Genomic DNA, 27,206 nt, shown 5'->3' on the forward strand with positions numbered 1-27,206 from the left:
AGAGTACTTTTGTTGAAATGGAATTACTGTTGTAATATAAGGAAGCCAACAGTCAAATTGAAGACAGGAAACTACACAAACATCAGTGAGATAATTAATCCAATAAACTGGTTTAGTGGTCATGGCTTGTGGGTTAAATCTTGGCCAAGACAACAGGGGAACACTCTTGTTCTTCAAATAGTCTTGGGGTTTTTACATCCACTTGCGAAAGCAGACAGGACCTCAGTTTAAGGTCTCAGTCAAGCAACAGCACCTTCAACAGTGCAGCGCTGCCTTAGTACTGCACTGCAGTGCCAACCTGGATTTTAGCTCAAGTCTGAGAGCCCACCACCTTTTCACTCAGGTGCAAGAATGCCACCATTGAACCCTAGCTGACACTTACATTCAGTAGTACATAAAGTGTGGTGGGGCAGTGCTTGCTGTAGAAAATTGATGGGGGTGGGGGACTGTGTTGTGGAATACTGATGTAGTAAAGTGTTAAGATCCCTGTGGGAGAAATATAAACCAAATTACCCCCGAATGAAGAAATCACCAAAAAGGAGTGTGAAGAGATTCATTTTGGTAGGAAGATCACAGAGAGACTATGTAAAGTAAAGGGTACAATTTGAAAGGGTGCAGGGACAGGGGGATCTGGGTGCATCTGTACACAAATCAGTGAAGGTGGCAGGGCAGTTTGAGAGCGATTAATAAAGCATACAGTATCCTCAGCTTTACTAATAGGTTATAGGGTACAAGAGCAAGGAAGTTGTGCTAAATTTGCACAGAATACTGGTTCGGCCTCAGCTGGAGTAGTGTGTCCAGCTCTGAGCACCACACATTATGAAAGATGTGACGGCATTGGAGAGAGTGCAAAAGAGGTTTACGAGAATGGTTCTAGGGATGAGGAACATCAGTTACGTAGACAAATGGGAGAAGTTAGGACTGTTTTCCTTGGAGAAGAGAAGGTTGGGGGAGATTTGAAAGAGGTATCCAAAATCATGCAGGTTCTGGACAGAGTAGATAGGGAGAAACTGTTCCCATTGGTGGAAGAAGCGAGAACCAGAGGGCACAGATTTAAGGTAGTTTGCAAAAGAGGCAATGGAGATATGAGGAGAAACTTTTACACACAGCGGGTGGTTAGGATCTGGAATGCACTGCCTGAGAGTATGGTCAAGGCAGGTTCAACTGAGGAATTCAAGAGGGAGTTGAATTATCTGAAAAAGAATCGGCAGAGCTACACAAATGTGGCCGGAGAATGGCAATAGGTGCATTTTTCATTTGGAGAGCCTGCTTCTGTGCACTAACAATTCTATGATTCTGAGATTTCGCGTTTGTAGCATTTACTTTCAACACGAATTGGAACCAATGCAAATTAAACTCTTCTTTGCCTCCACCTATCACTGGCCCTCTATCTAGCTCTACCTGTCCCACCCCCCTCAAACAGCTTATATTTCACCTCATTTCTATTTTTCCTTACTTCTGATGAAGAGTCATACGGACTCGAAACGTTAACTGTATTCCTCTCCACAGATGCTGTCAGACCAGCTGAGTTTTTCCAGCTATTTTTGATTTTGTTTCAGATTTCCAGTATCCGCAGTATTTTGCTTTTAGCTTCCAACTATCTTCAGCTGCTTCATCAATGATCTTCCTTCCAGCATAAGGCCAGAAGTGGGGATGTTCGCTGATGATTGCACAATGTTCAGCACCATTCACCATGTCCAAATGCAGCAAGACCTGGACAATATCCAGGCTTGGGCTGACAAGTGGCAAATAAGATTCAAGCCACACAAGTGCCAGGCTATGACCATCTCCAACAAGAGAGAATCTAACCATCACTCCTTGACATTCAGTGGCATTACTGTCGCTGAATCCCCCACTACCAACATCCTGGGGGCCACCATTGACCAGAAACTGAACTGGAGTAGCCACATAAATACTGCGGCTACAAGAGCAGGTCAGAGGTTAGGAATCCTGAGGTGAGTAACTCACCTCCTGATTCCCCAAAGCCTGCCCACCATCTACAAGGCACAAGTCAGGAGTGTGATGGAATGACTGGATGAGTGCAGCTCCCATAACACTCAAGAAGCTTGACACCATCCAAGACAAAGCAACCCATTTGATTGGCACTCCATCCACAAACATTCACTCCCTTCACCACCGATGCACAGTGGCAACAGTGTGTACCATCTACAAGATGCAAAGCAGGAATTCACAAAGGAATTCACAGCACCTACCAAACTCACGACCACTACCATCTCGAAGGACAAAGGCAGCAGATAGATGGGAACACCACCACCTGGAAGTTCCCACCAAGTCACTCACCATCCTGACTTTGGAAATACATCACCATTTCTTCACTGTTGCCGGGTCAAAATCCTGGCACTCCCTCCCTAACAGCACTGTTGGTGTACATCAATTCAAGAAGGCAGCTCACCACCACCTTCTCAAGGGCAATTAGGGAAGGGCAATAAATGCTGGGCCAGCCAGTGAAGCACACATCCTATGAATGAATAAAAAAAGTAACAAAGATACGTTGCACAAATACGCAAGCATCCGTTATCACTCCCCGCAGACATGTGACATCACGTGTAGTTCTAAAGTTCTTTAGTTCAGCCTCTGGTACATACATACTTTCCCACTCAATTGATTCAGCCCTCGAGTCCCGTTCGCAGTGGTATTCCATCTGAGGTTCTCGGAGATAGTTGGTGTCATAATAGCACATGCCTGTACAGCCTCCTTAGCTAGGTTTATGACATTCTCAACGGCACATGATCTCCAGAGATTCCTCCATCCTACCCTTTTAATAAACCCCGGTAAATGATCTGGTTGGTCCGGCAAAACTGAAGCAGTAGTAAAATTGTCCAATTCAGAATCCCTGCTCTAACCCTGTCGTCGGCATTCTGTCCTGTTTAACCGTATTACGCCCACATAACTTGTAAATGTGCCTTCTCTGTTCTCCGCTCTGCTGCAGCTCTCCTTTTGAGTCTGGTCACATGGTTTTCGTATGTTAACTTCCTTGCTGTCGGCATTGCTTCCACCTCAAAGGTCGCCAGATCTCACGAACCATTATTTCTCATTGTTCAAGACAATTACAATTGATCCCTTTGCAACTGATGCAAACTCTTCAAAGTCCTTTTCAAGCATTCTTAAAAATAAAAAAAAATCCACAGACATTTTAAAGAAGTTACACATTTTCTTTACTGTACTGCTTCTGAGTCAAAGGTTGTCACAAAATTTGTGAACATGTTAGAAAAGCCTTCAAATGTATTCTTCCTGAACCTCGTGAAACTAAGATATTCCTGGACAGCACATTCCAGAATATTGACATCCAATGAGCAAACAAAATTACTGAGGAAGCACTTTAATTCACTTCATACAATGGAGGGTATGAACTGGTACTGCAGGAGTGTTTCAGGGCGAATATGGAGTGGGACTGTAGGAGTGTCTGTGGCAGGAGGGGTGGCAAAGTAGTGACTACAGAAATATCTGACTGGATATGGAGTTGGAGTCAGACAGGACCTCCCCTTAACAAATCCCTGTTGACCCTCCTTGATTAATCCATGCCCTTCTAAATGACGATTTATGCTTTCCAGTAATTTGTCCACCACCGAGGTTTGGCTGATTAGCCCGAAAGATGCAAATGATTCATTAAGAACCATGCACGCACATGTTTGTCACCTCCACACAGGTTGTCTTTTTACTCTAATAGGCCCCACTATTTCCTTTGTTACCCTTTCACTCTTTATATGTTTATAAAATATCTTCTGGTTTTCCTTGATTCAACCTGTCAATATTTTTTCATGGCCTCATTAATTTCCTAATTTCTCTCTGCTCATAAAAGTTACACTTTTAGGATACTGTCTTTCCACCAAGGTACACGACTTTGTTCTTTTCCATATTAAACTCTACTTGCATGGGGGAGGGCGGGGGAATGGAGTTGGAGGGTAGTGCCAGCATCAGAGAGCAAGATTGAAAAAAAGACTAAAATTGATGTTCTCACGTGAGAAGGTGCAGACTGGTGAGTAGCTTTTGAGTTTTTCTAAAAATAATCTGTAAATTATTTCTGTTAACTCAGTTAATAGTGTAATAAGTAGAGGCATTGTAAGATACATCAGCCCTCATGCACATCCTGCTTCATGTGGGAACTCCAGAAAGTTTCTCATGTCCTGGACAACTACCTGTGCAGGAAATATCATTAGCTGGAGCTGCTCAAATTCTGGGTTTCAGAGCAGGAGCTGACATCACTGCGGTGCATCAACAAGACTGAGAACAACATTGGCAGCATGTTTTTGAATGCAGTCATCCTGCAGTTTAGGAATATACAGGCAAAAAGGCAATGGGTAACCACCTAGCAGTCAAGGAGGGCCAGACAAATAATGTAGGAGTCTCGAGTGCATCTTGTTATCTAACCAGTATTCAGTGCTCCAGCTATGCAGGGTCAGTGAGAAGAAGGGTCGGGAAAGCAATAGTGATTGAAGATTTGATATTTAGGGAACAGACAGGCGTTTCAGTAGATGCAGACGTGAATTCAGGATGGTACATTACCTCCCTGGTGCCAGAATCACGGATGTCACTGATCGACTACAGAGCGCTTTTAGGGCATGTAGTGGGGGGCTGAACAGCCAGAAGTCATGGTCCGTATCAGTACATTGACACTGGTAGAGAGGCGATGCCTTTCAGATTTCAGAAAGCTAGAAAACATATTAATTAGTAGGCCCTCAACAGTAGCAATCTCCAGATTACTCCTAGTGGTACTTCCTAATGAGTACAGAAATAGAAGGATAGAGCAGATGAATGCCTGGCAGGAGAGATGGTGCAGGAAGGAGAGAGTTAGATTCCTGAGTCTTGGTGGAAGTGGGGCCTCCACAAGCTGGATGTGATGCATCTCAACAGGATTGTGATTAATATTTTGACAGGAAGGTTTGGTAGAACTGTTGGTGAGGGGTTAAACTAGCTTGATAAGAGATGGAACACGAGTATGGATTTGGAGAGAAGGAAAGCAAACCTGGAAATAGGTGGCCAAAAATTAGTTAGTGCTTATGGAAGGTCAAGGAGACAAAGGCTAGAAAACTTACACAGTGATTAATGGTATATACTTCAATGCAAGGAGCCTAATCAATATGGTAGATGTGCTCTTCACCTTCTTAGGCTATCCCTCAGGAGCAAGGGTGACTTTCTTCCACTCCAGGATTGTGGGTCCTGAGGTGACTAAAAAGGCCAATGCTGGATCCGCACACTCTGCCACAGGTGGGGCAGGTAGTGTCTGATGAGACAGGTGGATGGGATGCTTGGATTTTGGAATGCTTCTTCCACTGTTTGCGCTTGGCCTCCACATGGGCCTGCTGGAGACATCGACATGGTTGGCACCTTCACGGATGCTTCTTTCGCAGTTTGGGTGGTCAAGACTAAGAGATAATAGTGGGAAAGTTGCATTTTTTCAGAGGGGCTTTGAGGACGTCCCTGAAACGTTTCCTTTGCCCTCCTGGTAACCACTTGCCGTGACAAAGCTCGGAGTAGAGAGCTTGTCATGGGAGTCTTGTGTCAGGCATGCTGACGGACAATGTGGTCCGCCCAACCTAGTTGATTAGCCATAACAAGCGTCTCAATACTAGGGATGATGGCCTGAGAGAGGGCACTAATATTGGAGTGCCTATTCTGCCATTGCATTTGCAAGATTTTGCAGAGGCATCACTGGTGATATTTCTCCAGGATTTTAAGGTGCCTGCTGTACATTGTCCATATCTCTGATGCATACAGGAGGGCAAGTAACACTGGACCCTGTAGACCATGGGCTTGGTGCTGGTGTAGGGAAATTGATGTTAAATGATTAGTTTTAGTTTCATTTTCAATATGTATATTAATCGATTAACCTAATAGTATATTATCGTTTTTAACCAATAGAGTACTTCAGCATTTAATATCATGTTACTCTGCTTAGCTTCATTTGGCAAGCTGAGAAAGCCACCAAAGGATTTTAGACAGCATAGAGGTAACATACTAGTGATTTAATTACAGAACAACTGCTAGAGGGTTGTTGTACTTATTTCCATATTACAGAGCCATATTGTAAGAACTTGCAGCCTTCAAGGTTGAATGGGCAAGCTTACATTCCCTCACATCGTAAAACTTAATTGAAACCTGACGTTATCAACAAAGGAGAGTTAGAAGGGATTCATTGTATGAAGAGGAGGAAAGGATAACAACAGCTGTGTTCTACATTAAGTTAGCTTTAATTCGTAGTGTTTTAAAAGAAAAGCAATCACATTTGGCTGAATGTATTCATGGTATTAGAGTTAACTTTTGTAACAGTGTGTGACTAGCTTTGTAACTGTATAATCTTTTTAGACTTTTTAAATCACTCAAGGCTTTGTATTAAGTGAACATATAAAGAGACTTTACTACCTTACATTTTAAACACTAATTACTGCTATGCACTTACATTTTATACACACTCTGCCTAATTTCTAAGTACTACCTATTTTGTAACCTTTTCTATGAGTGCTTTTAATCTTTTGTATTAGCACTGCATAGTTTTAAGGTTATATTCAGCTTTTCTATTCTATTCTATTTTAAAAGTAAAATAACTCATTCCAATTACCAACAACCACAGAGAGAAAAACATCACCTAGCAAATGGCCCCTAAAACAAGCAGTCACTGATAAAGGTTCTGATTTAATGAGGAGCCTGCACCAATTAAGCAAAGTCTGAGATGATGAGTTCAAGGTATCACCCATGAGAGAATGACAGCATACTTCCTCTATCCTAAACAAATAGGCAAGGTATCATAAAACATCCTTTTATCTCAGCAAGAAGTTAAGATAAAAGAAACAAACTTTTAAAGAGGAGGATGGTCCTATAAGTAATTGCCATTTTAAGGAACCAGTCAGGGGATACTGGGGGGTGACATCAGTCGATGGCCATCACCCTTGCGGGCCAATCACAGATTGATCACGCACCCCTTAAGCCAATTAGGAAATAGCCTCGCCTCATTTAGGCCAATCAGAATGCAATAACATCACTGATCACGCTGTGGGTTGTGGCTTACAAAGTGTTACTAAGCAGCAGCGTTCACTGACCAAGGTGTGCACAAAGTTGGAAACTGAAGTTTGCAGAGCCTGCTGTCCACAGGGAAGCAGAAGACCACAGAGGTCAGAGACCAAGTGCCAACCTGCGCCCAAAGCTGAACCGGGAAGCAAGAACCATGCTATGCCTGTAAAGTCACCGCCCTGCTGTGATGAGTATTCATTTTTAAACTTATTAAAATTTCCTGAATTACTTCAACAAACTGTTCTCCTGTTGCCTCTACGGTTAAAGCCTCAAATGAACAAAATTAGAATTTAAGTTCAAATAGTGCCTACAACTTACACTGGGTTTCAGGTCTTTGTTTTCAAACACTCTTTTTCTCAGTCGGTCGAAGGCTGTGCTGGCACACTGGAGGCGATGTTGAGTTTCATCGTTGATGCCTGTCCTCGCTGAGAGGAGGCTCCCAAGGTATGAGAAATGATCCACATTGTCCAATGGTTCGCCATGAATCCTGATAGTTGTGAGGCAGTGTTGCACAGTGGGAGCAGGCTGGTAGAGGACCTTTGCCTTCTGGACGTTTAGCCTAAGGCCCATTCTTTCTTACACCTCCGTGAATGCGTCGGCGATAATTTGAAGCTTGGCGTCAGAGGGTGCATATGCAAGCATCATCAGCGTGCTGCAGTTCAATGGCAGAGGTTGAGGTGATCGTGGTTCTGGAATGGAGGCATTGTAGGTTGAACAGTTTCCTATAGAGTAGCCCCACTCTGGCAGGGAACTTCATGGAGATGGCATGAAGTGTTGTGGCAAGGAACATGGAAAAGAGCATTGATGCGATGACACAGCCTTGCTTGACCCCAGTTTACGCTCGTATTGGGTCTGTGGCATATCTGTGGTAAGGATCACGGCTTGCAGCAGTCGAAGAACGGTGACGAACTTCTGCAGGCAGCCAAATTTGAGAAGGACGCTCCACAATCCCTTCCGGTTGATAGAGTCAAAGGCGGCCATGAATAGAGGTCGCTGTTGTCTCTGCATTTTTCTTTGGCTTGTCTTGTTGTGAAGATCATGTCCACCGTGCGGGATCTGCATTGTGACTCCAGTGGGAGCTCGTCAGCCACAGTGGGTGGCAATTAAGAAGGGCTCTTGCAATGACCTTCCCTGTGGTGGACAGCAGAGGCACCCCTCTTCAGTTACTGTAGTAGGTCTCATCTCTCCTCCTTCCAGATGAGGGAGATGAGGTTATGTACCTGTGCCAAGAGTACTTCCCGCCATATTTTATTATTTCGGCGGGGAATCCGGTGGCCTTGTTGGTTCTTAGCTGTCAGGTGACCTTTTTAACCTCACATCGGGCTGGGATTGTGCTGAGGTGGTGGCGGGTAGTGTGCCTTGGGATGTTGGCAAGGGCACACACGTCGAGAACTGAGTTTCGGTTGAGGAGGTCCTAAAGATGCTCCTTCCAACGAGCGCTGACTGCCTCTCTGTCCTTAATGGGTGCCACTCCGTTCTTAGATCTCAATGGGCTAGGTCCTTGGGTGCTTGGACTGTAAATGGTCTCGACTGCACTGAAGAATCCACGCATGTCGTGGCTGTTGGCGAGTTACTGTATTTTCTGTGCTCTTTCCACCCAGCAGCTGTTTAAGTCATGGGTTTTTTGTTGAGCTCAATCTTGACTTGTCTGTAGACCTGATTTCTTTCCCTCAAATCTTGGTGGTGCTTCCAGTTCAGGAACACCTTGCGCTTTTGATTTAGTAGCTCCTGGATCTCCTGGTCATTCTCGTCAAACCAGTCTTGATCTTTCCTGGTGGAGGAACCAAGAGCATCCTTGCAGGTGCTGATATTGGGAGGCTTAAGGGCAGATCAGGCATTGTGGTTCCCGTTTGTTCAGAGTCGCCAGGTTGCTTGTGAGGCATTGTCTGAGTAGGTCTTTCTTCACAGAGTCATCGACATAAATCAGGAACTGGAAGGTGGGTGGAAGGAGGAACTCAGGAAAATTACAATCACAAGTGGTACTTGGTAAACTGTTGGAGCTACGTGCTGACAAATCTCCGGTTCCTGATGAAAGAAGTGGTTAGTGAGATAGTTGACGTGTTGGTCTTAATTTTCCAAAATTCTCTAGATTCTGGAAAGGCGCCATTAGATTGGAAAATATCAACATTACTCCTTTATTCAAAAAGGGGTGGAGACAGAAAGCAGGAAACAACAGGCCAGTTAGCTTAACTTCTATCATGTAGAAAATGGTAGAAACTATTATTAAAATGTTATGGCATGGCATTTAGAAAAATTCAAGGCAATCAGGCAGAGTCAACATGGTTTTCAGAGTGGGAAATGATGTTTAACAATTTATTGGGGCTCTTTGAAGGAGTTACATATGCAATGGATAAAGGGGAACCGATGGCTGTACTGTACTTAGATTTCCAGAAGGCATTTGATAAGGTGCCACATCAAAGGTTATTGCGGAAAATAAAAGCTCATGGTGTAGGGGTAACATATTGGCATGGATAGAAAATTGGCTAGCTAACAGAAAACAGAGGGTACCCATAATTGGGTCTTTTTCTGGTTGGTGGGATGTAATGAGTGGTGTGCCACAGGGTTCATAGCTGGGGCCTCAACTTTTTACAATTTACATCAATGGATGAAGGGGTGAAAGATTTGCTGATGAAACAAGGATAGGTAGAAAAGTAAGTTGTGAAGAGGACATAAGTAGGCTACAAAGGGACAAAGATAGGTTACGTGAGTGGGCAAAGATCTGGCAAATGGAGTATAATGTGGGCAAATGTGAAATTGTCCATTTTGGCAATAAGAATAAAAAAAGCATATTATCCAAATGGTGAGAGATTGCAAAGCTCTGAGATTCAGAGGGACCTGGGTGGGCTAGAGCATGACTCGCAAAAGGCTAGTATGCAGGTACAGCAAGTAAATAGGAAAGCTAATAGAATGTTATTGTTTATTGCAAGGGGAATTGAATACAAGGGGAATTGAATACAAAAGTGGGAAGGTTATGTTTCAGTTGTACAGGACACTGGTGAGACCACATCTGGAGTACTGTGTACAGTATTGGTCCCCTTATTTAAGGATGGATGTAAATGCATTAGAAGCAGTTCAGAGAAGGTTTACTAAGCTATCAGGAATGGGCGGGTTATCCTATGAGGAAAGGTTGGATAATCTCTTTAGAAGAGTAAGATTGAAACATATAAGATCCTGAGGGATCTTGACAGGGTGGATGTGGAGAGGATGTTTCCTCAAGTGGGAGAATCTAGAACTAGAGGCCACTGTTTAAAAATAAGGGGCCGCCCATTTAAAACAGAGATGAGAAGAAATGTTTTCTTTTCAGAGGGTCGTGAGACTTTGGAACATTCTTCCTGAAAAGGCAATTTGAATGTTTTCAAGGCAGAGGGAGACAGATTCTTGATAAAGGAGGTGAAGGGTGACCGGGGTACACAGGAGGTTACAGTCAGATCAGCCATGATCTTATTGAATGGTGGAGCAGGCTCAAAGGGCCGAGTGGCCTACTCCCACCCCTAGTTCATATTGATTTTCCTGTGGCAGCACTTCTGCTGCTGTTGCCATTTTTGGGCCAAGTTGATAGAAAAAATAACCTGGATTAGGCGATGGGTGGTCCCAGCAGTCATCAGCTCCTGTCATCGCATGGGTGATGCAGGCATCCTTGCAGTCCCTCGCTTGGATGATGATGTAGTCAAGCAGGTGCCAACGTCTGGGGCGAGGGCGTTGTCATGAGGTCTTATAGTTGTCTCTGGCGAAGTAGGGTGTTTGTTATGATCAGGATGTGTTCTAGGCATTTCGTCAGGAGAAATAATCCATTAGTGTTAGCATTCTCTATGCCTTCCTTGCTAGTCATGCCTTACCAGAGCTTTGTGTTCCTTCCATCGCTGGCATTAACATCACCGAGGAGAATCAGCTTGTCTCCTTTTGGGACACGGGACAAGAAGTGATCAAGGCTGGAGTAGAATTCCTCTTTGGCCTCATCTGTTGCTTCTAGGGTTGGGGCACACACGCTTACAACTGTAGTGTACTTCTTCTTGGCTAGTGTGAGCCAAAGTGCTATGAGACATTCGTTTATCCCACAAGGGGCTCACTGAGATGGTCAACTAGTTCATTTTTATGGTGAAACCAGCCGTGTGGAGTCGGTGTTCTTCTTCTGATTTACCTTTCCGGAAGAAGGTGTATCCACCACCTTGCTCCTCGCGCTGGCCTTCTCCTGCCCACCATGACTCAGTCAGGGCAATGATATCAATTGTGTAGTGCCGGAGTTCCCGGGCTATGATAGCAGTGTAACATCCTGGTCTGTTGCTGCTGGGGTTGTCCATGAGAGTCCTGATGTTCCAGGTCCTGAATTTCATTTTGAGGGGATGCAAGGTGCCTGTGCATGGATTCTTTTAACGCGGGGTGACCTTTGTACACCAACTACCACACAGTTCTGATGGATCACGGTCTTTGTGCAATGGGAAGGATAGCTCAGACGATGGGAGAACAGGTTCCACTGTACAGACAGGGGCTAACATACACACATGTGCCCTTAACTTACCCTCCTCTCCTGGGCACTCACAGTGCTGCTAGCTTGTGGGTTGATATCAAGGGGACAGACCACAGCTTGGCTGCATGGTGTCAGCTCTTATTGAAACGTGGTTTAAAGGAGGGCAGGTAAGCCTGGTTACAGCTTTTCCAGACTGGGTTAAAAAGGAGTCAGGCGGTCAGGGGTTGTAATTTTGCTTAAAGAACAATCTCAGCTGTAAGGAGGGATGATCTGCGAGAAGTAGTATCCAATTAAGCTATATGGGTTGAACTGAGGAACAAAAAAGGGGCAATCAAGCTGTTGGGAGTGTACTTCAGACCCCCAAAGAATCAGAAGGAAATAGAAGAGCAAATACACAGGCATATTGCTGAGAAGTAAGATTGATGAGAATGGTTCCAGAGATGAGGAACTTCAGTTACATACATAAATTGGAGCAGTTGAGACTGTTTTCTTCGGATAAGAGAAGGTTGAGAGGAGATTTGATAGAGGCCTTCAAAGTCATGAGGGCTCTGGACAGAATAGTGACATGTCCTATTCTGAACATCAAATTAATTTTATATTTTAAAGCTGGACACCAAAAGGCTGGAAAAGATGAATGCCTAAGGGTCACCTGACTTCTTTTGTGGTTGGAACCACTCCCCTGCTGCGAGAGGGCACAAAAAAACATTCCAGGTTGATGTGAGTCAATGCCTTTCCCTGAAACCAAACCAAAGGCCATTGAATGGGTCATTCTAAAAACAAAGACATTATCTCAAACTCTCAGAGGTATTAACTCACAACACAATGTTGGAGAATCAACATGATCACTACCCCTCATTTGGAAAAAGGACTTGAACTTGTGAAAAGCTACAGGGAGGCAGCCATGTTTTCTTTGTCTGTTTAAAAGACCAGGTCAGATCAATTTGCAAGCAGAACCACCAAAGCCATTGAAACCATCAGTCCAGCCAGTCTGTGAACCAGACTTGGAAACGAGCTGCGAGGCATCAGGCAACCAAAGTACGTACCCTAAGGTACGTAACGTAAGTTAAAGTTCACCTGAGAACCAACCTCCTAGTGATTCGGCTACAAGAAGCCTCACAACCTGCTGGGAATTCTTCACTTTACAAGGCTCTCAACTTCAACTTTAAAGCATCAATTCCACTCAAAGAATCAAGCCTGCCATGTGGGAGACTGGTGATCGTGAACCAGAGACTGAGTTACCTATAATCTGTAAAAGTATATGATCTTTATCTATAACCAATCTGTGTGGGTGAGAGAGTGAGAATGAGTGGGTGAAATGTTTTGTTTAATTCGGACTAAATATGAGAGAATGAACAGACTTTATCTTTAAACTCACAAAAGCTTACTATTGAATTATTAATTGGAATACACCTTCCAGGGGATAAGAAATCAGACACACCTCTTTCCATACCAAAATATACATGTCCCAGGCAGTAAGAGAGCACTTAAATTCTGCCACAACAGTAGTTGGGGAAAAGCTGGGCACATGCAAAGAATCACAGAATGGCTACAGCACAAGAGGTCATCATTCGTCCTATCCTGTCTGTACCGACTCCCCGAAGGACCAATTCACCTAGTGCCATTCCCCTGCCTTCTCCCCTATAGCCCTGCACATTCTTCCTTTGCAGATAATATTCAATTTCCTCTTGAATACCTCGATTGAACCTGTCTCCAGCATACTCTTAGGCAGCACATTCCAGATCCTAACCATTTGCTGCATAAAAAGGGTTTTCCTCATTGCTTCGTTCGCCAATTATTTTAAATCTGTGTCCTTTGGTTCTCCATCCTTCCATCAGAGAGAACATCTTTTCTCTATTTACTCTGTCCAGAGCCCTCATGATTTTGAAGGTTGGAAGATTAAGGTTAAGATAGCTTCTGCTATCTCCACCCCATTTCCTTTAGCAACCTGAGACGAAAGCCATCCGGACCAGTTAACTTATCTACCCTCAGCAAAGCCGGTCTTTCAAGTGCCTCCTCCCTTCCAATGGACACTATCCATTGCCTCTACTATCTCCACGTCTACCGATATTTTGTCAGATTCTTCCTTATGTCAGGGGACTAAGACCTCACACTATATATTTTTATAAAATACATATAGATGTATTTCCTCATGCCTAATTTCTAAAATTTTAAAGACTGGACAAAGTAATTTTGAGATGGCTGTAGTTACGTCTGTCTGTGACCCTAGAACAAAAAGACCTAGCATGGCAGTGTCACAGGAACTCGGATCTCATTATCTCTGAAGCGATAATGACACCCTGTGGGCTGCAGAGACTAAATTCAAACAGAACTATACAAAGGCCATCTGCAATTCATAAGCCAAACCTGGCCAACCAAGCCTATTTGTCTGCTAGGACAAAGGACCCCACAAATTCCCTTTCAAGTGTGGACGGTTGGAACATTTAACAATCCTAGGGACCCAGAGGGATACACACTCTTTTTCAAAGCCAGAGTGGAGGGGTGGGAGTCATGTGACATGAACCTCTAACTGGTGGAACCAGTTACATTGCCTTGCTGTACTGAAAATCCAGACTGCCATTTTACTATCAACAAGCAGCAGCACAGAAAAGGGGCTCTGCCCAGATTGAATACCTGGTCCCAACTACACGGTTTCTACTGGAACTTCTGTACCATAGCCTACAAGACCAACTTTGTGTGCCTGTCTGCTCGTGTGAAGTCAGCTCCACTGGAAAAAGTGAATTGTGCAGCATCGGTTTTCAACTTGCCGACCTCTGTGAAGGAATACCTCAATGGACTTTGATTCTGGGCTCTGGACTCACATGTAACAATAGCTCTTTCCTCTGTGGCCTTTGCTGGGTAAATCTTCCTTTTCTCTATCCCTCTTTTATTGTATGAGTGCACAGGAGGGTACATGGTGACCCCCCTCCTGCGTTTTGAGTGTGTGCCAATAAACTAACCCTTTGAGTTCATCCTATCACGTGTTTCCTATGGGATTAACAGAAATTGGATCACGCCAAAACTGAGGGGCCGGGAAATATGCCATCACTAATGAAGGGTGAAGCAAATCAAACACCTGTTGTGAGAAGGAAAATCAGGGCTGATTAAATTAATCGCCCTCCTGTCCATAATACTTAGTAAACACCAGTACAAATAACTCATTAAATATTCCAGCCTTGCCCTGCACCACTAAACATATATCACCCTCTTTGTCCCTAATAGGACCCACTCCACTTTGTACTACCGCTTACTATCTACATGCTAGATGATGATTTTTGGGTCCCCTTTTATGTTGACTGCCATTCTATTCTCATATACTCTCTTTGCCAGTCTTAATTTCCGCATCACTTCTTTCAATTTGTAATTGACATGGATCCTGCTTGAAGAATTCACCTGAGATGCTTCATACACCTTTTGTTTCATCATGATCTCCATCTCCCTCATTATCCAAGAAGGCCTGTATTTGGCTCCCTTACCAGTCATCCTTGTTGGAACGTACCTAGTCTACACCGAAGCACCACCTCATTTAAAATCACTCATGGTTCCATTAGAGCTTTTCCTATCAGTCTCCAATTCCATTTACCCTGCCAAGATCCCTTCTCCTTGCACTGAAATTAGCCCTCATCCAATTTAGAAGTTCTACTTTAGATTGTTCCTTGCTCTTCTCCATGACTAATCTAAACCTTATGATACAATGATCACTCTTACCCAAATGTTCCACTCGCGCTCCTCCCCCACACGCGCGCACAGCCTCGGGCGCTGCTCCCCCACACGCGCGCACAGCCTCGGGCGCTCCTCCCCCACACGCGCGCACAGCCTCGGGCGCTCCTCCCCCACACGCGCGCACAGCCTCGGGCGCTCCTCCCCCACACGCGCGCACAGCCTCGGGCGCTCCTCCCCCACACGCGCGCACAGCCTCGGGCGCTCCTCCCCCACACGCGCGCACAGTGGCTCGCGCATCAACCCCGACGCGCGCACACTGGCTCGCGCTCCTCCCCCCGACGCGCGCACACTGGCTCGCGCTCCTCCCCCAGACGCGCGCACACTGGCTCGCGCTCCTCCCCCCGACGCGCGCACACTGGCTCGCGCTCCTCCCCCCGACGCGCGCACACTGGCTCGCGCTCCTCCCCCCGACGCGCGCACACTGGCTCGCGCTCCTCCCCCCGACGCGTGCGCACTGGCTCGCGCTCCTACCCCGACGCGCGCACACTGGCTCGCGCTCCTCCCCCAGACGCGCGCACACTGGCTCGCGCTCCTCCCCCCGACGCGCGCACACTGGCTCGCGCTCCTCCCCCCGACGCGCGCACACTGGCTCGCGCTCCTCCCCCCGACGCGCGCGCACTGGCTCGCGCTCCTCCCCCCGACGCGCGCGCACTGGCTCGCGCTCCTACCCCGACGCGCGCGCACTGGCTCGCGCTCCTCCCCCCGACGCGCGCGCACTGGCTCGCGCTCCTCCCCCCCCGACGCGCGCGCACTGGCTCGCGCTCCTCCCCCCGACGCGCGCGCACTGGCTCGCACTCCTCCCCCCGATGCGCGCACACTGGCTCGCGCTCCTCCCCCCGACGCGCGCACACTGGCTCTTGTATCCTCTCTCTGCCTTCACACTGCTCCCTCTCGGTCTCTCTTGTATCCTCTCGATGCCTTCACACTGCTCCCTCTCAATCTCACTCTTATCCTCACACTGCTCCTTCTCAGTCTTGTCCTCTGCTGCCCTGAAGCTGTTCCTTTTGGTCTCACTCTTTTATCCTCTAGCTGCCCTCACACTGCCCCCTCACTCTTGTCCACTGCTGCCCTCCAGCTGTTCATTTTGCTTTTACTCTTTTATCCTCTTGCTGTCCTTACGCTGCTCCCTGTCAATCTCACTCTTTATTCCTCTCACGGCCTTTACACAGCTCCATCTCAATCTCACTATTTGATCCTCTCATGGCCCTCACACTGCTCCCTCTCACTCTTGTCCTCTGCTGCCCTCCAGCTGTTCCTTTTGGTCTCACTTTTATCCTCTCGCTGCCCTCACACTGCTCCCTCTCAATCTCACTCTTTTATCCTCTCACTGCTCCCTCTCAGTCTTATGCTCTGCTGCCCTCAAGCTGTTCCTTTTGGTCTCACTCTTTCATCCTCTTACTGCCCTCACACTGCTCCATCGCAATCTTGTCCTCTGCTGCCTTCAAGCTGTCCCTTTTGGTCTCACTCTGATCCTTTCACTGCCCTCACACTGCTCCCTCTTAGTCTCAGTATTTTATCCTCTCACTGCCCTCACACTGCTCCCTCTCACTCTTGTCCATTCCTGCCGTCCAGCTGTTACTTTTGGTCTCACTCTTTCATCCTCTCACTGCCCTCACACTGCTCCATCTCAGTCTCACTCTTTGATCCTCTCGCTGCCCTCACACTGCTCCTTCTCAGTCTTGCCCTCTGCTGCTGTCAAGCTGTTCCTTTTGGTCTCACTCTTTTATCCTCTTGCTGTCCTCACGCTGCTCCCTCTCAGTCACAGTCTTAGAACCACGAACACTACAGCACAGAAAACAGGCCATTCGGCCCTTCTAGTCTGTGCCGAAACATTATTCCGCTAGTCCCATTGACCTGCAGCTAGTCCATAACCCTCCAGAGCTCTCCCATCCATGTATCTATCTAATTTATTCTTAAAACTTAAGAGTGAGCCCGCATTTACCACGTCAGATGGTAGCTCGTTCCACACTGTCACCACTCTCTGAGTGAAGAAATTCCCCCTAATGTTCCCCCAAACCTTTCCCCTTTCACCCTAAAGCCATGTCCTCTCGTGTTTATTTCTCCCAGTCTAAGTGGAAAGAGCCTACTCGCATTTACTCTGTCTATACCCCTCATAATTTTGTAAACTTCTATTATATCTCCCCTCATTCTTCTACGCTCCAAGGAATAAAGTCCTAACCTGTTTAATCTGTCCCTCTAACTCAACTCCTTAAGACCCGGCAACATCCTAGTAAATCTTCTCTGCACTCTCTCAATCTTACTGATATCCTTCCTGTAGTTAGGCGACCAGAACTGCACACAATACTCCAAAGTTGGCCTCACCAATGTCTTATACAACCTCACCATAACATCCCAACTCCTATACTCAATACTTTGATTTATGAAGGCCAGTATGCCAAAAGCTTTCTTTACAACCCTGTCTACCTTTGACGCCACTTTCAGGGAATTATGTATCTGAACTCCCAGATCCCTTTGTTCCTCCGCTCTCCTCAGTGCCCTACCATTTACTGTGTATGTCCTACCTTGGTTTGACCTTCCAAAATGTAACACCTCACACTTTTCCGCATTAAATTCCATCTGCCATTTTCTGGCCCATTTTTCCAGTTGGACCAGATCTCTCTGCAAGCTTTGAAAGCCTTCCTCGCTGTCCACAACGCCTCCAATCTTAGTGTCATCAGCAAACTTGCTGATCCAATTCACCACATTATCATCGAAATCATTGATATAGACAACAAACAACAATGGTCCCAGCACAGATCCCTGAGGCACACCACTAGTCACAGACCTCCAGTCTGAGAAGCAATCATTCACTACCATTCTCTGTCTTCTCCCAAACAGCCAATTTTGAATCCAGTTTACAACCTCTCCATGGATGCCAAGTGTCTGAACCTTCTGAACTAACCTCTCATGTGGGACCTTATCAAAGGCCTTACTAAAGTCCATGTAGACAACATCCACAGCCTTTCCTTCATCTACTTTCTTTGTAACCTCCTCGAAAAACTCTACAAGGTTCGTTAAACACGACCTACCACGCACAAAGCTATGCTGACGATCCTTAATCAGCCCTTGGCCGTCCAAATAATTATATATCCGATCTCTCAGAACACCTTCCAATAATTTACCTACTACTGACGTCAGGCTCACTGGCCTGTAATTAACTGGTTTACTTTTGGAGCCTTTTTTAAACAACGGAACAACATGAGCTACCCTCCAATCCTCCGGCACCTCACCCGTGGCTAAGGACATTTTAAATATTTCTGCCAGGGCCCCTGCTATTTCTACACTAGTCTCCCTCAAGGTCCGAGGGAATATCACGTCAGGCCCGGGGGATTTATCTACCTTTATTCGCTGTAAGGCAGCAAGCACCTCCTCCTCTTTAATCTCTATATGTTCCATGAAACTACTGCTTGTTTCCCTTCCTTCCTTATACACTATGCCAGTTTCCTGAGTAAATACTGATGCAATCCTCTCATTGCCCTCACACTGCTCCCTCTCACTCTTGTCCTCTGATGCCCTCAAGCTGTTCCATTTGGTCTCACACTTTTATCCTCTCGCTGCCCTCACACTGCTCCCTCTCAGTCTCAGTATTTTATCCTCTCACTGCCCCCACACTGATCCCTCTCAGTCTTGTCCACTGCTGCCCCCCAGCTGTTCCTTTTGGTCTCACTCTTTCATCCTCTCACTGCTTCCTCTCAATCTCACTCTTTTATGCTCCCCCTGCCCTCACACTGCACCCTCTCAGTCTCACTCTTTTATCCTCTCACGGCCTTCACACTGCTCCCACTCAATCTCCCTATTTGATCCTCTCACGGCCCTCACACTGCTCCCTCTCAGTCTCTCGTGGATCCTCTCGATGCCTTCACACTGCTCGCTCTCAATCTCACTCTTGTATCCTCTCGATGCCTTCACACGGCTCCCTCAAAGTCTCTCTTGCATCGTCTCGATGCCTTCACACTGCTCCCTCTCAATCTCACTCTTGTATCCTCTCGCTGCCCTCACACTGCTTCCTCTCAGTCTCACTCTTGTATCCGCTCGCTGTCCTCACACGGCTCCCACTCAGTCTCTCTTGAATGCTCTCGCTGCCCTCACACTGCTCCCTCTCAGTCTCACTCTTATCCTCACACTGCTCCTTCTCAGTCTTGTCCTCTGCTGCCCTGAAGCTGTTCCTTTTGGTCTCACTCTTTTATCCTCTCGCTGCCCTCACACTGCCCCCTCACTCTTGTCCACTGCTGCCCTCCAGCTGTTCCTTTTGCTTTCACTCTTTTATCCTCTTGCTGTCCTTACGCTGCTCCCCATCAGTCTGACTCTTTTATCCTCTCGCAATCTTCACACTGCTCCCTCTCAGTCTCAGTCTTGTATCCTCTCACTGCCCTCACACTGCTCCCTCTCAGTCTCACACTTTATTCCTCTCACGGCCTTTACACAGCTACATCTGAATCTCACTATTTGATCCTCTCACGAACCTCACACTGCACCCTCTCACTCTTGTCCTCTGCTGCCCTCCAGCTGTTCCTTTTGGTCTTAGTTTTATCCTCTCGCTGCCCTCACACTGCTCCCTCTCAATCTCACTCTTTTAACCTCTCGCTGCGCTCAAACTGCTCCCTCTCAGTCTCTCTCTTCTATGCTCCCACTGCCCTCACACTGCACCCTCTCAGTCTCACTCTTTTATACTCTCACTGCCCCCACACTGCTCCCTCTCAGTTTTGTCATCTGCTGCTCTGAAGCTGTGCCTTTTGGTCTCACTCTTTTAACCTCTCGCTGCCCTCACGCTGCTCCCTCTCAGTCTCACTCTTTCATCCTCTCGCTGCCCTCTCACTGCTCCCTCTCAGTCTCACTCTTTTAACCTCTCGCTGCCCTCACGCTGCTCCCTCTCAGTCTCACTCTTTTATACTCTCACATCTCTCACACTGCTCCCTCTCACACTTGTCCTCTGCTGACCCAAGCTGTTCCTTTTGGTCTCACTCTTTTGTCCTCTTGCTGCTCCCTCTCTGTCTCACTATTAGCCTCTCGCTGCCCTCACACTGCTCCCTCTCAGTCTCACTCTGATCCTCACACGGCTCCTTCTCAGTCTTGTCTGCTGCTGCCCTGAAGCTGTTCCTTTTGGTCGCACTCTTTTATCCTCTGGCTGCCCTCACACTGCTCCCTCTAATTCGCACTCTTTTATCCTCTCGCTGCTCTCACACTGCTCCCTCTCACTCTTGTCTTCTGCTGCCCTCCAGCTGTTCCTTTTGGTCTCACTCTTTCATCCTCTCGCTGCCCTCACACTGCTCCCTCTCAGTCTCACACTTTAATCCTCTCACAGCCCTCACGCTGCTCCCACTCAGTCTCTCTCTTCTGTGCTCTCGCTGCCTTCACTCTGCTCTCTCTCAGTCTCGCTCTTGTATCCTCTCGCTGCCTTCACACTGCTCCCTCTCAGTCTCACTCTTTTATCCTCTCGCTGCCCTCTCCTACACACTCTTATTCATGCTCTTTTATCCTCACTCTGCCCCCTCTCAGTCTCAATCTGGAATCCTTTCGCTGCCTTCACACTGCTCCCTCTCGGTCTCACTCTTTTCTCCTCTCGCTGCCCTCACACTGCTCCCTCTCAGTCTCACTCTTGTATCCTCTCGCTGCCCTCACACTGCTCCCTCTCGGTCTCACTCTTTTCTCCTCTCGCTGCCCTCACACTGCTCCCTCTCAGTCTCACTCTTGTATCCTCTCGCTGCCCTCACACTGCTCCCTCTCGGTCTCACTCTTTTCTCCTCTCGCTGCCCTCACACTGCTCCCTCTCAGTCTCACTCTTGTATCCTCTCGCTGCCCTCACACTGCTCCCTCTCAATCTGGTATCGTCTCGCTGCCCTCACATTGCTCCCCCTCAGTCTCTCTTGAATCCTCTCGCTGCCCTCACACTGCTCCGTCGCAGTTTCACTCATTTATCCTCTTGCTGTCCTCACACTGCTCCCTCTCAGTCTCACTATTTGATCCTCTGACAGCCCTCACACTGCTCCCTCTCAGTCTCACTCTTTTCTCCTCTCGCTGCCCTCACACTGCTCCCTCTCAGTCTCACTCTTTTCTCCTCTCGCTGCCCTCACACTGCTCCCTCTCAGTCTCACTATTTGATCCTCTCACGGCCATCACACTGCTCCCTCTCAGTCTCACTATTTGATCCTCTCACGGCCATCACACTGCAACCCCTCGGTCTCATTCTTTTATCCTCTCAATCATACTGATCACACTCAGTCTCAGTCTTTTATCCTTTCACTGCCCCCTCTCAGTCTCACTCTTTTCCCATCTCGCTGCCCTCACAATGCTCCCATTCAATCTTGTCCTCTGCTGCTGTTCCTTTTGGTCTCACTCTTTTATCCTTTTGCTGTCCTCCCGCTGCTCCCTCTCTGTCTCAGTCTTGTATCCTCACACTGCTCCCTCTCAGTCTCTCTTCCATGCTCTCGCTGCACTCACAGTGCTCCCTCTCAGTCTCACTATTCTATGCTCTCGCTGCATTCACACTGCTCCCTGTCAGTCTCACTCGTCAATCCACTCACTGCCCTCACACTGCTCCCTCTCATTCGCGCTCTTGTATCCTCTCACTGCCCTCCCACTGCTCCCTCTGTCTCACTCTCTTCTCCTCTCGCTGCCCTCACATGACTTCCTTTGTCTCACTCTTTTATCCTCTCACTGCCCTCACACTGCTCCCTCTCAATCTTGCCCTCTGCTGCCCTCAAGCTGTTCCTTTTGGTCTCACTCTTTCATGCTGTCTCTGCCCTCACACTGCTCCCTCTCAGTCTCACACTTTTATACTCTCACTGCTCTCACACTGCTCCCTCTCACACTTGTCCTCTGCTGACCCAAGCTGTTCCTTTTGGTCTCAATCTTTTGTCCCCTTGCTGCTCCCTTTCTGTCTCACTATTATACTCTCGCTGCCCTCACAGTGTTCCCTCTCAATCTCACACTTATATCCTTTCAGGGCCCTCACACGTCTCCATCTCAGTCTCACTCTTATATCCACACACTGCTCCCTCCAAGTCTCAATCTGGAATCCTTTCGCTGCCTTCACACTGCTCCCTCTCGGTCTCACTCTCTTCTCCTCTCGCTGCGCGCACACTGCTCCCTCTCAGTCTCACTCTCTTCTCCTCTCGCTGCCCTCACACTGCTGCCTCTCACACTTGGCCTCTGCTGCCCTGAAGCTGTTCCTTTCGCTCTCACTCTTTTCTCCTCTCGCTGCCCTCACACTGCTCCCTCTCAGTCTCACTCTTTTCTCCTCTCGCTGCCCTCACACTGCTCCCTCTCAGTCTCACTATTTGATCCTCTCACGGCCATCACACTGCAACCCCTCGGTCTCATTCTTTTATCCTCTCAATCATACTGATCACACTCAGTCTCAGTCTTTTATCCTTTCACTGCCCCCTCTCAGTCTCACTCTTTTCCCATCTCGCTGCCCTCACAATGCTCCCACTCAATCTTGTCTTCTGCTGCTGTTCCTTTTGGTCTCACTCTTTTATCCTCTCACTGCCCTCACACTGCTCCCTCTCAGTCTCACTCTCTTCTCCTCTCGCTGCCCTCACACTGCTGCCTCTCAGTCTCACTCTTGTATCCTCTCGCTGCCCTCACACTGCTGCCTCTCACACTTGGCCTCTGCTGCCCTGAAGCTGTTCCTTTCGCTCTCACTCTTGAATCCTCTCGCTGCCCTCACACTGCTCCCTCTCAGTCTCACTCTTTAATCCTCTCACGGCCATCACACTTCTCCATCTCAAGTCTCACTATTTGATCCTCTCACGGCCCTCACACTGCACCCCCTCAGTCTCATTCTGTTATCCTATCACTGCCCTCACACTGCTCCCTCTCAGTCTCCCTGTTCTGTGCTCTCGCTGCATTCACGCTGCTCCCTCTCAGTCTCACTTGTTAATCCACTCGCTGCCCTCACACTGCTCCCTCTCAATCTTGTCCTCCGCTGCCATCCAGCTATTTCTTTTGGTCTCACTCTTTTATCCTCTCACAACCCTCACACTGCTCCCGCTCAGTCTCACTAGTTAATCCACTCGCTGCCCTCATACTGCTCCCTCTCACTCTTGTCCTCTGCAGCCCTCAAGCTGTTCTTTTTGTTCTCACTCTTTTATCCTCTCGCTGCCCTCACACTGCTCCCTCTGTCTCTCTTGTATCCTCTCGATGCCTTCACACTGCTCCGTCTCAGTCTCACTATTTTATCCTCTCACTGCTCTCTCACTGCTCCCTCTCACACTTGTCCTCTGCTGACCCAAGCTGTTCCTTTTGGTCTCACTATTTTGTCCTCTTGCTGCTCCCTCTCTGTCTCACTATTATCCTCTCGCTGCTCTCACACTGCTCCCTCTCAGTGTCACTGTTATCCTCACACTGCTCCTTCTCAGTCTTGTCCTCTGCTGCCCTGAAGCCGTTCCTTTTGCTCTCACACTTTTAACCTCTCGCTGCCCTCACACTGCTCCCTCTAATTCGCGCTCTTTTATCCTCTCGCTGCTCTCACACTGCTCCCTCTCAATATTGTCCTCAGCTGCACTCCAGCTGTTCCTTTTGGTTTCACTCTTTCATCCTCTCGCTGCCCTCACACTGCTCCCTCTCAATCTCACTCTTTTATCCTCTTGCTGCCCTCACACTGCTCCCTCTCAGTCTCACTCTTTTATCCTCTCGCTGCCCTCTCCTACTCACTTCTATTCATGCTCTTTTATCCTCACTCTGCTCCCTCTCAGTCTCAATCTGGAATCCTTTCGCTGCCTTCACACTGCTCCCTCTTGGTCTCACTCTTTTCTCCTCTCGCTGCCCTCACACTGCTCCCCCTCAGTCTCTCTTGAATCCTCTCGCTGCCCTCACACTGCTCCCGCTCAGTTTCACTATTTGATCCTCTCACGGCCCTCACACTGCTCCCTTTAATTCGCGCTCTTTTATCCTCTCGCTGCCCTCACACTGCTCCCTCTCAAGTCTCACTATTTGATCCTCTCACGGCCCTCACACTGCTCCCCATCAGTCTCATTCTGTTATCCTCTCACTGCCCTCACACTGCACCCCATCAGTCTCATTCTGTTATTCTCTCACGGCCCTCACACTGCTCCCCATCAGTCTCATTCTTTTATCCTCTCGCTGCCCTCACACTGCACCCCATCAGTCTCATTCTGTTATCCTCTCACTGCCCTCACACTGCACCCCATCAGTCTCATTCTGTTATCCTCTCACTGCCCTCACACTGCTCCCTCTCAGTCTCCCTGTTCTGTGCTCTCGCTGCATTCACACTGCTCCCTCTCAGTCTCACTTGTTAATCCACTCGCTGCCCTCACACTGCTCCCTCTCAATCTTGTCCTCCGCTGCCATCCAGCTGTTTCTTTTGGTCTCACTCTTTTATCCCCTCACAGCCCTCACACTGCTCCCTCTCAATCTCACTTGTTAATGCACTCGCTGCCCTCACACTGCTCCCTCTCAGTTTCACTATTTCATCCTCTCACGGCCCTCACACTGCTCCTTCTCAGTCTTGTCCTCTGCTGCCCTGAAGCCGTTCCTTTTGGTTTCACTCTTTCATCCTCTCGCTGCCCTCACATTGCTCCCTTTCAATATTGTCCTCTGCTGCACTCCAGCTGTTCCTTTTGGTTTCACTCTTTCATCCTCTCGCTGCCCTCACACTGCTCCCTCTCAATCTCACTCTTTTATCCTCTCGCTGCCCTCTCCTACTCACTTTTATTCATGCTCTTTTATCCTCACTCTGCTCCCTCTCAGTCTCAATCTGGAATCCTTTCGCTGCCTTCACGCTGCTCCCTCTCAGTCTCACTCTTTTATACTCTCACTGCTCTCACACTGCTCCCTCTCAAACTTGTCCTCTGCTGACCCAAGCTGTTCTTTTTGGTCTCACTCTTTTGTCCTCTTGCTGCTCCCTCTCTGTCTCACTATTATCCTCTCACTGCTCTCACACTGTTCCCTCTAATTCGCGCTCTTTTATCCTCTCGCCGCTCTCACACTGCAGCCTCTCAGTCTGTCTCTTCTATGCTCTCGCTGCATTCACACTGCTCCCTCTCAGTCTCATTCTTTTATACTCTCACTGCTCTCACACTGCTCCTTCGCAATCTTGTCCTCTGCTGCCCTCAAGCTGTTCCGTTTGGTCTCTCACTTTTATCCTCTCACTGCCCTCACACTGAACCCTCTCAGTCTTGTCCTCTGCTGCCCTGAAGCCGTTCCATTTGGTCTCACACTTTTAACCTCTCGCTGCCCTCACACTGCTCCCTCTCAGTCTCACTCTTTTATCCTCTCGCTGCCCTCACACTGCTCCCTCTAATTCGCACTCTTTTATCCTCTCACTGCTCCCTCTCACTCTTGTCCTCTGCTGCCCTCCAGCTGTTCCTTTTGGTCTCACTCTTTTATCCTCTCGCTGCCCTCTCCTACTCACTCCTTTTCATGCTCTTTTATCCTCACTCTGCTCCCTCTCAGTCTGAATCTGGAATCCTTTCTCTGCCTTTACACTGCTCCCTCTCGGTCTCACTCTTTTATCCTCTCACTGCCCTCACGCTGCTCCCTCTCAGTCTCACTCTTTTATACTCTCACTGCTCTCACACTGCTCCCTCTCCCACTTGTCCTCTGCTGACCCAAGCTGTTCCTTTTGGTCTCACTCTTTTGTCCTCTTGCCGCTCTCTCCTTTTCTCAGTCTTGTATCATCTCACGGCCATCACACTGCTCCCTCTCAGTCTCATTCTTTTATCCTCTCACTCATACTGATCACACTCAGTCTCAGTCTTTTATCCTTTCACTGCCCCCTCTCAGTCTCACTCTTTTCCCATCTCACTGCCCTCACAATGCTCCCACTCAATCTTGTCCTCTGCTGCTGTTCCTTTTGGTCTCACTCTTCTATCCTCTCACTGCCCTCACACTGCACCCCCTCAGTCTCTCACTTCTATGCTCTCACGGCCCTCACACTGCACCCCCTCAGTCTCACTCTTTTATCCTCTCGCTGCCCTCAAACTGCTCCCTCTCAGTTTCACACTTTTATCCTCTCACAGCCCTCACGCTGCTCCCTCTCAGTCTCACTCTTGAATACTCTCGCTGCCCTCACACTGCTCCCCCTCAATCTTGTCCTCTGCTGCCATCCAGCTGTTTCTTTTGGTCTCACACTTCTATCCTCTCACAGCCCTCACACTGCTCCCTCTCAATCTCACTCTTTCATCCTCTCGCTGCCCTCACACTGCTCCCTCTCAATCTCACTTTTTTATCCTCTCGCTGCCCTCTCCTACACACTCTTATTCATGCTCTTTTATCCTCACTCTGCTCCCTGAGGAGTCTCAATCTGGAATCCTTTCGCTGCCTTTACTCTGCTCCCTCTCGGTCTCACTCTTTCATCCTCTCGCTTCCCTCACGCTGCTCCCTCTCAGTCTCATTCTTTCATCCTCTCGCTGCCCTCACGCTGCTCCCTCTCAGTCTCATTCTTTCATCCTCTCGCTGCCCTCACGCTGCTCCCTCTCAGTCTCATTCTTTCATCCTCTCGCTGCCCTCACACTGCTCCCTCTCAGTCTCATTCTTTCATCCTCTCGCTTCCCTCACGCTGCTCCCTCTCAGTCTCATTCTTTCATCCTCTCGCTGCCCTCACACTGCTCCCTCTCAGTCTCATTCTTTCATCCTCTCGCTGCCCTCACGCTGCTCCCTCTCAGTCTCATTCTTTCATCCTCTCGCTGCCCTCACACTGCTCCCTCTCGGTCTCACTCTTTCATCCTCTCGCTGCCCTCACGCTGCTCCCTCTCAGTCTCATTCTTTCATCCTCTCGCTGCCCTCACGCTGCTCCCTCTCAGTCTCACTCTTTCATCCTCTCGCTGCCCTCACGCTGCTCCCTCTCAGTCTCATTCTTTTATCCTCTCGCTGCCCTCACACTGCTCCCTCTCATTCTTGTTCTCTGCTGCCCTCACGCTGTCCCTTTTGGTCTCACTCTTTCATCCTCTCGCTGCCCTCACGCTGCTCCCTCTCAGTCTCACTCTTTTATACTCTCACTGCTCCCTCTCACACTTGTCCTCTGCTGACCCAA

The 27,206-nt window shown here is 48.0% G+C and overlaps 1 protein-coding gene across 1 annotated transcript in view; it reads right to left on the reverse strand.

Moving 5' to 3' along the window:
* The window catches only part of slc25a14 (solute carrier family 25 member 14), a 94,744-nt gene that overhangs the window by 33,018 nt on the left and 34,520 nt on the right, over positions 1-27,206 (reverse strand). The window contains exons 7-8 of the mRNA XM_078546912.1: positions 16,761-16,789; positions 7,966-7,977 (exon numbers count right to left, since the gene is read on the reverse strand). Coding sequence (XP_078403038.1) covers positions 7,966-7,977; positions 16,761-16,789 — 41 coding nt within the window. The remainder of the gene's footprint in view (positions 1-7,965; positions 7,978-16,760; positions 16,790-27,206) is intronic.

Source organism: Cetorhinus maximus, chromosome 8 (assembly GCF_964194155.1).
Source record: "Cetorhinus maximus chromosome 8, sCetMax3.hap1.1, whole genome shotgun sequence".
Lineage (NCBI taxonomy): Eukaryota > Metazoa > Chordata > Chondrichthyes > Lamniformes > Cetorhinidae > Cetorhinus > Cetorhinus maximus.